The sequence below is a fragment of the Acanthamoeba castellanii genome, assembly GCF_000313135.1.
Source record: "Acanthamoeba castellanii str. Neff unplaced genomic scaffold scf7180000084615, whole genome shotgun sequence".
NCBI classification, from domain to species: Eukaryota; Discosea; order Longamoebia; family Acanthamoebidae; genus Acanthamoeba; species Acanthamoeba castellanii.
In genome coordinates, this window is record NW_004457394.1 from 41,607 (window position 1) to 55,469 (window position 13,863).

At 58.7% G+C, this 13,863-nt stretch overlaps 4 protein-coding genes and 1 pseudogene across 4 annotated transcripts in view; 2 read left to right on the plus strand and 3 right to left on the minus strand.

The window, feature by feature from the left end:
* ACA1_078540 (Sadenosyl-methyltransferase MraW) overlaps positions 1 to 2,325 on the plus strand; it is a gene marked incomplete at both ends in the record, with an annotated part of 3,567 nt that extends 1,242 nt beyond the window's left edge. The window contains 2 exons of the mRNA XM_004337757.1: positions 107 to 451; positions 712 to 2,325. Coding sequence (XP_004337805.1) covers positions 107 to 451; positions 712 to 2,325 — 1,959 coding nt within the window. The remainder of the gene's footprint in view (positions 1 to 106; positions 452 to 711) is intronic.
* Positions 2,326 to 2,407: 82 nt separating this feature from the next.
* On the minus strand, positions 2,408 to 3,974 carry ACA1_078550 (annotated as a pseudogene).
* Positions 3,975 to 4,352: 378 nt separating this feature from the next.
* On the minus strand, positions 4,353 to 8,117 carry ACA1_078560 (Sec1like family protein; the record flags this gene model as incomplete). The annotated part of the gene is made up of 17 exons (XM_004337758.1): positions 4,353 to 4,450; positions 4,534 to 4,635; positions 4,754 to 4,839; positions 4,983 to 5,117; positions 5,242 to 5,273; positions 5,435 to 5,521; positions 5,683 to 5,756; positions 5,895 to 5,991; positions 6,109 to 6,177; positions 6,251 to 6,338; positions 6,437 to 6,565; positions 6,703 to 6,848; positions 6,933 to 7,037; positions 7,158 to 7,281; positions 7,370 to 7,480; positions 7,608 to 7,771; positions 7,923 to 8,117. The coding sequence occupies 17 exons, from the start codon at positions 8,115 to 8,117 to the stop codon at positions 4,353 to 4,355; spliced, it is 1,842 nt and encodes a 613-aa protein (XP_004337806.1).
* Positions 8,118 to 8,229: 112 nt separating this feature from the next.
* Positions 8,230 to 10,617, plus strand: ACA1_078570 (methyltransferase domain containing protein; the record flags this gene model as incomplete). The annotated part of the gene is made up of 12 exons (XM_004337759.1): positions 8,230 to 8,322; positions 8,412 to 8,517; positions 8,600 to 8,692; positions 8,788 to 8,857; positions 8,951 to 9,059; positions 9,204 to 9,338; positions 9,414 to 9,484; positions 9,603 to 9,654; positions 9,734 to 9,837; positions 9,936 to 10,104; positions 10,208 to 10,296; positions 10,401 to 10,617. 12 exons carry the CDS (start codon positions 8,230 to 8,232, stop codon positions 10,615 to 10,617), a joined length of 1,308 nt encoding a protein of 435 aa, XP_004337807.1.
* Positions 10,614 to 13,851, minus strand: ACA1_078580 (uncharacterized protein; the record flags this gene model as incomplete). Its single annotated transcript, XM_004337760.1, has 14 exons — positions 10,614 to 10,729; positions 10,820 to 10,971; positions 11,068 to 11,200; positions 11,503 to 11,676; positions 11,796 to 11,991; positions 12,112 to 12,183; positions 12,251 to 12,329; positions 12,398 to 12,452; positions 12,598 to 12,769; positions 12,857 to 13,000; positions 13,078 to 13,315; positions 13,413 to 13,461; positions 13,567 to 13,679; positions 13,757 to 13,851. The coding sequence occupies 14 exons, from the start codon at positions 13,849 to 13,851 to the stop codon at positions 10,614 to 10,616; spliced, it is 1,788 nt and encodes a 595-aa protein (XP_004337808.1).
* Positions 13,852 to 13,863: the final 12 nt, after the last annotated feature.

A 13,863-nucleotide genomic window follows, 5' to 3' on the forward strand; every position in this document is an offset into this window, starting at 1 on the left:
GACACGACACGACACGACACGACACACCGACACGACACGACACGACAACGACACGAGCAACGACACGACACGACACACGACATGACACGCATGTCATACGGCACAGATCAAGCAGCTGCAGCAGGCGTTGGCGGGTGCGGAGGCGGTGCTGGCGCCGGGCGGTCGTCTGGCGGTGATCTCGTTCCACTCGCTCGAGGACCGCGAGGTGAAGAACTTCATGCAACACTGCGCCGGCCGCAAGAAGGCAGTACTCGAACCGCAGCACGCCGGCTGGGAGCGCGACCATGTCGACGAAGACGACGATGGTGATGAAGAAGAAGACGAGAAAAGGAACCGAGACGACGACGGTGAGGAGGGCGATGAGAGCGATGACGAGGCCGACGAGCTGTTCCTGCCCTCGTTCAGGGTGGTGGGCAAAGGTGGTAAGTTCGTGGCGCCGTCGGATGCTGAGGTGCGATCCAACCCGCGCGCGCGGTCGGCGAAGCTACGCGTGGCCGAACGCACCCGATTCCCACCGCTCCGACCCTTCGGTTGAGCCTCAAGCCAAGACACGACACGACACGACACACAGCACACACAGCACACGCATGATCAAACAGCTTTTTATGTGCCAAGAATGCAAGATCTCAGCATTCCCAGCATACCAAAAGGTGACCGTTTGGTTTTTTAAATATTTATGACTTTACCGCAGCCTTTATCGATCATCAACAGATAAATCAGATGTGGGGCCAGGGTGGAGCGATGCAACGGCAGAGCATGGTGGAAGGCGACGAGGCCGAGCCAGCCGAGATGGAGCAGGAGCAGGAGATTTTCTTTGAGCTGGAAGATGCCGCCGACACCTTTGTGGTCCCCACGCAGCCGGCAGGATCGATGGCGAGGAGGTCGTCTGGCAGCACCTCTTCGTCGAGGATGCGAACTATGTCGACCACCGACGCGTCGTCATCTTCTGTGCAGCAGCAGAGGCAGCGAATCGATTTGCGGCTCGCCTACCTGGACCTCCCGCACGCCACTTCGGCATCTTCATCTTCTTCACCTCCACCTGCACAGTCCCAGCACCAGCACCACCACCAACGTAGCCCCTCCATGCCAGCAGCAGCCTTCTCCTCTTCTACTCAACCATCTTCGTTTCTTCATTCTTCATCTCTGCCCGCCGCTACTTCCATCTTTTCCTTCGCCCCTTCTACTTCCTCATCTTCATCTTCTTCGCCCTTCCACAACCCCTTCGGCGTGGGCCTCCCTGCGCCCTCACCGCCTTCACCATCACCTTCACCGTTTGCCACCACGACCACCACCTTCTTCACCCCTCTGTCGTCCATGCCCTCGTCTCTCTTTCCTCTTCATCAACAAACCGCACCACTACCATCATCATCATCATCAACACCATCATCGTCCACGCCGTCGTCGTCTTCGACGCTGTCGTCGCTCTTCGGCGTCAACCCGATGCACAACACAACAACGACCACTTCGACGTCGACGCAGCAGACCACGAAGAAGAAGCGGAAGCACCGGATTCGAAGCGCGTCGATGAACAGCACAACATCGTCGTCTTCTTCTTCTTCATCATCGTCTTCTTCATCATCGAATCGACCGTCATCGACGCTGCACGACCTTGACGGAGAAGACGCCATGGACGAAGAAGAAGGCGCGCGCGGGCGTCTTCGAGATGGCGACGAGGACGACCAGGGCGACTACTACGACTCACACGACGACGATGAAGACGACGATAACGACGACAACGATGAAGAGGAGGCCGCGGCCTTCGTGGGCGGGCGGTCGGAGCGTGAGGCCCTGCGCGTCATGGCCAAGCGCATGCGGCTCATGCAGCCCTTTGCCGACCGCCACCACCAACGCGGCGACGGCGACGGCGACGGCGACAACGTCGAAGCCATGGCCGCAGCCGACGACGCCGACGCCGACGCCGACCACCGCAGGCCGCGGCGGGCTTCGGCCCTGACGCGGACCAGAGCCAACCCGAACCGGGCGAGCCTGCACGACGGTGGCGGCGGCAAGGGCAAGGAGTGGGTGACCGACCACGACAACGACCACGATGAGCTGGACGTGGACGACGACGGAGTGGACGACGACGAGGAGGAGCTGTACGTGCGGGTGAAGACGCTGACGGGCAAGGTGCTGCAGGTGGCGGGCCTGCGGCGCGGGACGACGGTGGCCGAGGTCAAGCAGCGGCTCGAGGAGACGGCGGGCATCCCGAGCCACCAGCAGCGCCTGGTCTACCGCGGCAAGCAGATGGCCGACGCCCGCACCCTGGCCCACTACGCCGTCGGCCCCAACGCCATCCTCTACATGGTCCTCGCCCTACGCGGCTGACCGGCGCTCGCTTTCACCCGCAACTCATCCATCGCTGGCATGACCTTCTCTGCTGCAAAAATGGTAAATCACCCCTGGCCTTTTATTCCTGAGCGATTTCGACGATGGCCTTGCCGACGTTCTTGCCCTCGAAGAGGCCCAGGAGGGAGGGGACGAGGTTCTCCAGGCCGTGCTCGGTGGTGAGCTCGTAGTGGATCTTCTTCTCCTTGTAGAGCTGGGCCAGCTTGGTGCGCGCCTCCTCGAACTTGTCGTAGAAGTCGTAGACGAGGAAGCCCTCGATGCTCACCCGCTTGGCGATGATCATGAACGTATTGTACACCGGCACCGGGTTGTTGTACGAACTGATCTGTTTGTCCATTTGCAAATCGTGTAAGTGCCGTGTTTGTCGTGTGTGCGTGTGCGTGTGCGGTGGTGTGTGCGTGCCCTCAGTGTGTTGTGCGTACCTGACCGCACATAACGATACGAGAGTTATCGTTGAGGTTGAGAAGCACGGCGTCCAGGGTCGGACCACCCACGTTATCCCAGTACAAGTCCACTCCTGCTCACGCAAGCATCAGCGTTTGGTGTGTGTGTGAGTGCGTGCGTGCGCGCGTGCGTGCGTGCGTGCGGTGAGCAAACCCTGAGGGCAGGCTTCTTTGATGGCCTGGTCGAGCTTGTCGCCGGCCTTCTTGTAGTCGATGCACTTGTCGAACTTGAACTTCTCCTCGACCAGCTTCGTCTTCTCAGGCCCGCCCGCCAGACCGATGACGGTGAGGCCCAGCTCCTTGGCCACCTGGCCCACCACCGACCCGACGGCGCCGGCAGCCGCGCTGACCACGATGGTCTGGCCCTTCTTGGGGTGGCCCACCTCGGTCAGACCTGTTGCATTTATGAGTTTTTTAATCATCACCCAATCCGCAGGGGGTAAACATAAAATAGGCCAACGAGAACACAGCACGAACCCAAGTAAGCCGTCTCGCCGGTCATGCCCAACAGGCTGAGATTGAGTGGCAGGTCCTGGTGGTTGTGGCCAGGTTAGTAAATGTAATTTCAAGCATGACAGATAAAATTGACTTATAAAATAAAAATTAAATAATAACAAAGAAATAGAATTTCAATTTCCAAGCCCTTGGTGTCGAGCTTGTTGACGACGCTTTTCTTGATCTCGTTCTCCTTGATCACATCTGACCAATCGATCAGGTTTTATGAGTGTGGGCCAATGGGAACGCTGGGTTTGGGTTTGGGTTGTGGGGACGAGTACCGAACTTGCGCCAGCGGAGCATGCCCGTGATGAGGTCGCCCTCGCTGAACTTGCTGTTGCGCGACTCGAGCACTTTGGCGATGGCGTCGCCGTACATGGGCTTCCCCACCTCATACGACTCCGTGTACGAACCCTCCAACGTCATCTGCCTCCCTCGTTAGTCCACCGCACACACCGCACACACCGCACACACCGCACACACCGCACGACACACGAACACAACACGCACCTTGGGGCGCATGTAGGGGTCGACGGAGAGGTAGAGGATCTTGACCAGAAGCTCGCCATCGGCCGAGAGCTGCGGGTAGTCGCAGTCCTGGAGCTTGAAGTTGTCCGGGGTGGGCTTCTCCTTGGGCTTGGAGGCGAAGATCACCTCCTGGTTCTGCTGCTGCTTCTGCTGCTCGCTCATGATGACACTGGTTTGTGTGAGTGTATGTGGAAGGTTCTGTGTTTAGGGGGTGATATGAGTGTTTGTGTTTTGAAGTTTCTCTCTGAGAATGGAGGGGAGAGCTGATGCAAAGCAAATAAATAGGTGGGGGTTGGTGCAAGGCCAAAGCTGACGAATTCTCTGGCGCGCTTGCTGGGCGAGCTGACCGAAAGTATGGCGGGAGATCAAACAATTCGAGACATGCGCGACACGTTGACGCGCATAACTCCCACATTCCAGGCATCGGCAGTTTTTTTGTTCCGCGTTTGCCTGGTGGGCGAACACAGTAGGAGTACTGGTAGACACGTGCGCTGGGTACATGTTGGGGGGAAAAAGAATCAAAAAAACAAAGATGATCGATCATGCGGGGAGGAACACTTCGATGTTCTCCATGAGACTCGACAGGAGGGTGTCGCCGTTGATGAGCTTCGTCGTGGCGATGATGTACTCACGATTGTCTGATGTGTGTGTGTTGTGGGTGTGTGGTGAGTTGGGCGAGACACCGACCGCCACATACGCGCTCGCTGGCGAGGTGGTGTACCGTCTTGCTGCGAGAGCCAGCGGATGGCGGCGATCTCGGTGAAGGTGACGCCTCCGATGAAGAACACCAGATGCACCTTGCTCGCTCCGGTCGCACCTCCGACTGCGCCAATTTAGGTCCGACTGACTCGTCAGCCCCCTCCAAAGAACGAAACCAAACGAGCCAAAGAGCGAAGCGAAGTCGGGTGTAGTGTGGACGGGGGGGGGGAGGAACAAGATACCTTGGAGGACGCCCTCGGGCAGCTGCTGGTCCTGCTCGAAGCTGGGACCGGGCAGGGTGTTGAGCACGTCGACCATCTGCCGCCAGCTGTTGGCCAGCTCCACCAACCGCACACTGACCGGCGCGTACCTAGTGATGTGCGTGCGTGCGGGTACGGTGGTGAGTCATCTGTGTGCGTGTGCGCGTGCGCGTGCGCTGATGTGTGTGCGTGTGCGGTGGTGCGTGCGTACCCCGAGTAGACGTAGGCGATGTCGTTGGGTTCGGCTTCGTTGATGTTCTCCACCACGAGGCGGAGGCGGTTTCGCACCACATCGAAGGTCTTCTTGCCCTCCTGCTTCTTGATCAGCCCCAGCCGCTCCAGGTTGCTGTTCCCCCCGCGTAGCCAAGCCGCCAGCCATCAGCATCCAGTCGACGAATTAAAATAAAATAAAATTACAAATAATAACCGAATAAAAGATAAAAACGAATAAAGAAAAGAAATGTACGTACTTGAGCGTGAACAGGTATTCGTAGCCGTAGGCCTGGAAGAAGTGAGAGAAGTGAGTGACAACGTCGCTCTACGTGTCTCATATGCGCTGTGTGTGTGTGTGTGTGTGTGTGGTGTTGGTGTGCTCAACCGTGGCCTATTTCCTCATGCTTCTGGGCGAAGTGGGCATGCGTGAGCGTGTGCGTGTTAGCGTACTGAGAGGATTTCGGTCTTGAAGAATTCGTATTCCTTCTGCTTGATGCCCTGGTTGGTCATCGAATACAGCACCAGCAGGCGCAATACCTGCGCCATGTTTACCACCGACAGAAGCCACACACAACGACACACGCACGCACGCACGCACGCACGCACACACACACACACACGAAACAGTAAGCTTCGTTCTCTGCTGGCGCGTGTGGTAGTGTGTGCGCGGCGTGTGCGGTGGTGTGTGTGGTTCAGACCTTGACGAGCGGCTCCTGACGAGAGATGCACTCCTCGATGTAGTCGTTCGGTGGGTTGTTTCCCAGCAGCAAGTCTGAAAGCAAGAAGAAGAGGTGAGCCGGATGAACTCCAACGACATCTTTCAGCGTGTCGTGTCGTGTCGTGTCGTGTCGTGTCGTGTCGTGTCGTGTCGTGTCGTGTGTCGTGTGTCGTGTGACTGTGTTGACAGTACCCTGCTCGGCGGAGAGCTGCTTGTGGAAGTTGGAGCCCTTGGTCACCCTGAGGATGTGCTCGGCCACGCTCGTGTGCGTGCGCAGCGATTGGTGCTCCTGAAGGAACGCAAAAGAAAAGAAAAGAAAAGAAGCACAATGAGCGACAAACGTTGGGGAAAAAAGAAAAGAAAAGAAAATGGAGAGGCGGTGCGAGTGGTGAAAGAAAAACGGCACCGTTTGGTAGGAGCCGAGGCCCTTCATGAAGTCGCGGATTTCCGATACCGTCTTGAAGTCGTATCGTTTCTGCAGCCACACACATGCGTTGGTCATACGAGGCTGGCCACACGACACACGGCACACGACGGTATGTGCAAACCTTGTAGTATTCATCGATTTCTTTGGCCTTCTTGTTGAGCAGCGGACCCAGCACTCCGAAGTTGACGTCCCGCAAGAACGCAAACAGTCTGAGCTCACGCGTGAGCGTACTATGAGTACTCCGTGTGTGCGTGTGCGATGGTGCGTGTGCAGTAGTGCGTGTGCGGTGGTGCGGTGGTCGCCGTACTTGTCGTTGGAGTTGAGGGGCGTCTTGATCTTCTTGATGCCCTTCTTGGACGCCTCTTCGGCCTTGCCCACGAGCTCCGGGTCCAGGTCCACCAACCCGTTGTTGATCCCAAACACCTCGTCGATCAATCTGGAAACGCACACGACACACACGACACACACGACACGACACACGCGACACACACGACACACAAGACGAATAAAGTCAGCAAGAGGAACGCATAGACTGAGCCAGGGCCTCGGCGAGGCGGGGCGGAGGAAACGGACCCTTCGTAGGTGAGCTGGGTGCACATGGGGGTGACCATGTCGGTCTGGCGGTCGATGAGGATGAGCGTGTCGATCTCCGGCACGATCTGGGTGGGCTCGTCGGCGCCCATCTCCCGCCGCATGCGCAGCAGCATCTCCGCGACGCCCTGTAAAGACGTGCGAGTCAGTCAACAAAGAAAAAGAAAAAGAAAGAAAAGAAAGAAAGAGAAAAAGGGAAGGTGAGTGGGTACCTTGGCGCAGGAGCCCTTGCCCTTGATGTGCGGGATGATGCCGAAGGTGGACTGCAGCTTCATGATCGACCGCGCCACGTAGAACAGCGACGTACGGTCCCCGTCCTATCAAAGATCGAATTCAAGCATCAATTAAGCGTGTGCGTGTGCGGTGGTGCGTGTGCGGTGGTGCGTGTGCGGTGGTGCGTGTGCGTGTGCGTGTGCGGTGTGCGCGGTGTGCGGTACCAGGAAGCACTCTCGGAAGGAGTCTTCCATCTCAAGGCTGAGGACGTCCTTCTCGAAGGGGATGAGGTCGAGCTGGAATTCGCCCAACGTGACGTCGCCGTACACTCCCTCCTCCTCCAGATGCCTGCCATTCCACACACACAACACACACACGACACACGGCATACACCGCACACCGCACACCGCACGCACACACGGCACACGCAGCAAACCTTTCACAAAGCATGGTCTGGCGAGGCACGAAGAAGATGTAGTAGTTCTTTCGCTGGTCGTCTCTCTGGTGATTCTGGATGTGTTCGCCGATGAAGCGGATGAACTGGATTCTGCAAGACGGCCCATCGAATCAGCCCTCCGCCCACACACGACACACGCACGACACACACGACACACGACACACAGCACACACACGACACACATGACACACGGCACACACGGCACACACGCGCCTACCGAGGTCGAATGAGGTAGACGATGTTCTTGCAGTCGGTGTCGAGACGGTCGGAGAGGTGGTAGATCTTTTCCACGCCGTGCTCTTTGAGCAGCGACACCTCGGCGATGAGGCCCAGCGGACCCGACAGCTTCGGGTCAAGCACCAGCCCCTTCCCGCCCGGCACCTACAATTCCCAATAAAAATATATTTAATTGGCATTTATATTAAAAAATAATGTCGATTAGCCTGTATTTTAATAATTCTGAAAGAATAACTTTAATTGCTTTTGAAATTGATTGGGGGGGCGAATGAAAAGGAGAGGAATGGTGGGGTACCGAGTCGAGAACGCGAATGAGCTCAAGCTTGGCGTGTTCCCGCACGACATTGAGATTGATGGCCGCCTGGTCCAGATTGGGGATGCCCGAAATAGGCTGCGCCCCCGGCCCTCCTCCCTGAGGCGGTGCTCCAGCGGCCGCCGGCGCCGCTGCCGGCTTGGGCACTGGCGCTGGTTGTGCTGCCGCCCTCTGCATGTTTTATAATAATAACAAAATGATCACGAAAAGACAACCGCCTTTTCTTTTGTACATCATTTTATTTGTTGATTGATTAAAGATGGAGGGTTGCCATAGGGCCTGGGCGTACATGGGGACGGTGCCGACTGGGGTGGAGGAAGCGGCACGAGAGGAGATTTCGGCCAAGCTGCGCCCCGCGGCTGTGCACTCCACCATGGGCAAGGTGCGCCGCCCAGATTAAATTCGCGAGTAGCGGCAGATGAGATGCTCAGATATCATCAATCAGAGATCTGATGACGCGAGTACTCCCAGGTGTTCATGGAGACGGCGGCACCGCTTGAAGAGGTGACCGCGCTACGTGCTGTAGACCGCCTGTTCCTGCTGGCGCTACACCATCCATCGCCCAACTATCCTGCAGGTACTACACAACACGCGAAACGCTACAGGCTGGACGCCGCACACAACAAGGTCATGGCGCTGAAGCTGTAGTGGTGGCACAGAGGACTCGTTGGTGGCGGCGTTCAAGGCGTGGGTGGTGAGCGAGACCATCGACTGGCCTGCGATCCTCGATGTCTGGCAGAAGGCCTACCACGGTTTGTGTTCCATGCCAATCACACACCGCACACACCGCACACAGCACATGCACCACCGCACACGGTCACTACTCGAACCTGACGCCCCCCAACAGCTCATTTGCGACCACCCGAGGTGGCACCCGCAAGCGGCTTTGGATACTACCCGGACACGCCCTGCCGCAGGTGCGTTGTGTGCGTGTGCGCTGTGTGCGTGTGCGGTGGTGCGTGGGCGTTGCATGTTGAGGGATCACAACGTGCGATGGTGCGGCGCCACAGGTGGGACTCGAGGTACGCGTACGCCAATTCGGGCATCAGCTTCGCCGTTTCGTGTACGAGGACGGGCCTGCGCACCAAGAGCCTCACCTCCAAGCAGATCGCCCAACACGTACCTCTCCTCCCCCCTCTCTCACGTGCCACGTCAGCGTTTGCTGACGTCAGCTTACTTACTGGCACCGCGCCCAACGCAGTGCGGCGACAGCCTGGTGGAAGGTGAGTGACTGCGCTGGTGGCGTCTGGTCGCTTAAGGTAGGCAGCTGACGTGGCGGCGGAATGTGAGCTATGGCGCGCAGAGTTTGGGTGGAAGGTGGACCTGGAGCAGCCGGCGCTCTCCATCGCTATCTACGCCACCGATGACCACTTCATTGTTGGCATTCCACTGCTCGAGGTACGTAAGTGCGCTCACCCATCATCGTCATCGTCACCATCGTCACCATCGTCATCATCGTCTTATCGTCGTCAGAGCCAAGTGGCCAAGCGAGAGCACATTCGGGGCAAGGGACTGCGATGCTCCATCGCCTATGCCATGTGTCGGTTCGATTTCCCATCATCGGCTGCCTTTTGCGGGAGCACGCTACATGTCTGACGCGCGACACACATGACACGCACACGACATGGCACGACACGACACGACACGCACCACGCGACACAGAGCAGCGGGGGTGGCGAATGGGAGCGTGATTCTCGATCCCATGTGCGGCCGGGTACGTGGCCCCACACCCGTCTCCCTCCCCCCCTCCGCTTCCCGTGCGTCTTAGCTGACTGCAACACACAAAAAATAAGGGGACCACTTTGCTCGAGGGAGCCGTTGACTGGCCCGACGCGCACTACATCGGCGGAGACCTCGACGACACAACGCTCGAATATGCCCGCATCAACGCCGAACGGTACGTGCCTGCCGTGTGTCGTGTGTCGTGTCGCATGCTGTGTGTGTCGTGCGTCGTGCGTGTCGTGTTATGTGTCGTGTGCTGATGCATTATAGCAGACTGCGGGAGTCGTCGCTGCCCGGCCTCTCGCTTTCGCTGTTCAAGTGGGACGCCACGCGGCTGCCGCTGCGCGATCGGAGCGTCGACGTGGTGGTATCGGACGTGCCCTACGGCAAGCGCCACGGGTCGAAGGAAGACAACCGACGCCTCTACCCCCACCTGCTCGAGGTACGTACCCTTCTCCTCGTTTGCCGGCCCGCACTCGCCGACACTTACACGCACGACACGCATGATACGCACGACACACGCACGACACACGCACAACGCGTAGGAGTTCGCCCGCGTGTTGCGACCAGGCGGAAGGGTCGTGTTGCTCACCACTCTCACCCGCATCATGGAAGGCGCCTTTGCCACGCACAAGTGCGTACTCCACGCCATCACTGTATCGGTGTCGTGCGTGTGTCGTGACGCGTGTGTCATGTGCGCAAACTAACGTGTTGCTTTCTGATGGTCACCAGGTCCAGGTGGACGACACTGCCGCGTCGCGCGCTGATCAACAACGGCGGGCTCAACACCTACCTGTTCGTCGCCACCCGGAAAGAGGACCCGCGCGACGGAGGCGACGACGATGGCCTGAGCAATCGCGAGCGCAAGCGAAGGCGCGCCCGGGCCTGGCACGCCGCGCAGGCCCTCGAGGCCGCCACCGCCACCGCCACCGCCGCCGAGCCCTCATCGGGCTAATCGCGCTGCGACGCTTCGACCGTGTCTGCGGCGGCGGCGCTGTCTCGTTCCTTGCGGAGCAGCTGCTGCCATCTATTGGCCAGCGCCATCTCCAGGCTAAACAACGACGCCTCTGCACACACACACCGCACACGTCATGACACGACACGCGCACAATCGCACGCACAGACACGCGTTGTGTGTGGCGTGTGTGTGTGCGTACCTTTGAGGTGGGTGTAGGAGTGGTGTCCGACCTGTGGGCGGGCGGCGGCAATGGCGGCCGCCGTGGGCGCGCTCAGGTGGCCGCCGTCGGGCAAGGGCTCCCGTGCCAACCGCTCCAGCACCTCCTGCTGGGCTGCACTCAGCGTCTTTCCTCTGAATAAGTCCAGTGAGTGTCCTCGCCGTGCGTGTCGTCACGTGTCGCTGTGCGTGTCCTATGTCGCCGTGTGTGTCGCTGTGTGTGTGTCGTACGGCGGAATGACTTCGGCGCGATTGCGAGCGAAGCAGTGCAGGTGGTACAGCGCGGGGTGGGACACCATCCAACACGCCTCGGCGAGCCGCTTCTTGTCTTCGTGCCCGTCGTTTGCACAGTGCGGGCAGAGTTCTAACCAACGCACCGCAAACAACACTCAACCGCACGCAAAGTACACACACGCGACACACGCGACACGCGACACACAACACACAACACACACGACACACGACACACGACACACGACACACGACACACGACACCCACGTACCGTAAATAGACCTTTCACAGACGCGGCAAGAATAGCAGCAGTGACACCTACGGATGCAGCGGAAGCCCAGCGCAAAGCCTACTCGACAAAAGTACAAAGTTGTGAACTACACCGCACATACCGCACACACCGCACACACCGCACACGACGACACCTACGGTACCGGTGACGTGGAACCCGGGAGCGGTGGTGATGGACCCGGCCGGCAGCGTCGCCAGCAGCCGGGCGCCGAGTTTCTGGGCCTCGGCGAGTGCGGCCTCCTCGGCGGGCGTGATCTCCAGCTTCAGGTACTTGCCCCGCAGCCGCACCTCGCGGTCGGCGAAGTTCAGTTCCGTCCCTGCACAATACCTCCGATACGTTGGTCGTGCGGTGCGTGCGGTGCGTGCGGTGTCTGCGGCGCGTGCGGTGTGCGGTGTGTGCGGTGTGTGCGATGCGTGCGGTGTGCGCGTGTGGTACCTGGCGCAATGTCGGCCAGCTCTTGGTTTGTGATGAGGAGACTGCGCGAATCGTAGAAGGCGCCCAGTCGACTGGGCAACGCCGCGCTGACGACGGCGACCAGCCCCGCCAGCGATTCGGCCACCACCCACGCGTAGGCCGCCGGGATCATCAGCGCTCGCGCCACATCGCTCACCGTCATGTCACCACCACCACCCTACACAATGTACATTACTGATTTATAACATATTGCGTCTTTTCCTACATCAATATATTCATATAAAAAGAATATACATATATTCATATAAAAAGAACATATTGATGTAGTTATATATACCTTTGTATTGGATAGGACCGACAGCAGGGCGTACTGGTTGAGGGTGAGCCTGATGGTCCGCGAGGTACCACCCTGGGTGCCGGTGTTACCCGTGTGTGAGTTTGGAATGCAAAGAATGCGTGGGGCGAAGGGCGCGTACGGCTGATGGCCATTCCAGCGTCACGGTCCAGTGCGAGATCAGACCGGCGACCAACTGGGTGTCCACCTCACCCTCGTTTCTGTGTCGAGATCGGAGGTAAAACAACACCGTGAGCGATTCTCATAGGAGTTAAAAATCGTGTGGGACCGAACGTACACCAGCTTCAGCAAGATCGGCCATAGGGGCCGCGGCCAATGACCAACTGCACACCAACACACACACCAACACACACCAACAAACACACACACACGACGCAACACGACACATATGACACACACGCCACCACCGCACACACCGCACGATACACCGTTCTCACCAGAGGGTCAATACATGCTGTCTTCGCGTACCGGGGTGGGCGGAGGGTGTACGGAAGCATATGGGCCATCGCTCCTCAATTTGTTGACTGCCCACAGACACCACGCGCAGGCGAATGGCCCACGGCGCGCGCCCATACTGCGCCTCCACCAGCTCCTCCCGCACTTGCAACTTATCGCCAAGGTGGGACTTCATATCATTAACCTTCGCACACAACACACACACGGCACACACGCACACCGCACGCACGCGCGCGCGCACACACACACACACACACACGGTCAAAATAACAGGGGCGACGCCACGGGGTTGACGGGTGGGTGCCTGGTGTTGGTGGGTGAGCAACGGGAGGAGCGACTGACAGAGCGCGTGCAGCGTCGGGGCGTCGGCCTCGCTGGCCGTCAGGAGCTGCTCGGCGAGCGCCGACATTATCGCCTATCAGGACCAATCGCGGTGAGTCGTCATGTGTGCGTGTGCGTGTGCGGTGGTGCGTGTGCGGTGGTGCGACGAACCGGACGGAAGGTGACGCGAGCGGTCGGGTGCGGATTGGGCAGGTCGGTCATGCGGCTAATGAGCGCCTGGAACTGCGCCTTGGTCGCCTCGGCCGCCGGCAGGCCCTCGTCCTTGGTGGCCCTGTTGTCGTCGTTTTCGTGGTCCCCGCGGCGGCTGGCCCGCGTGGCGGCGGACAAGCTCAACCGGAGCGCCTGCACGAACGCAAACTCGCTCACACGGAGATGGAACAGTCGCACCCTGTGTGGATATACATTAATATAGTTGTATATATGTGGATATATAGTTATGTATATATATCAGTAAATGTTGTTGTGTGACGCAAGTGTAGTTTTACCTGATGGGAAGACTGCGCCACTCGAACCACTCGAGGTCTTGGCCCAGCTCTTGACAAGGCCAGAACAATGAGGCCGATTAGTCCAGGTACGGCCAGGAGTAGTGATAGCCGTCATGATCATTCTTCTCACCATCACCATCACCATCACGCGTACCGGGACATGCAGCGAGAAGGGCCTGCAGCAATTCGGGGGCGTTGGTGGGTTGTCCGCCCAGCGGCGCTGCGCCCAGCCGCCAGGCCAAGGGCGTCCGCTTGATCTCGTCATTCCTGCAATTTGATTTTATTAATTATTTTATGTTATTTTTTATTTTTTATTTTTTGGGCTGTGGCGAGGGCGAGGGCACCAGTGACGGCACACGGCGGAGGCGGCGCAGAGGTCGCGGTGGCCAAGACGGCGCCACACGAGCTCACGCAACTCGTTGGGCATGCAGTCCTCCATCTAGAGCGCAAG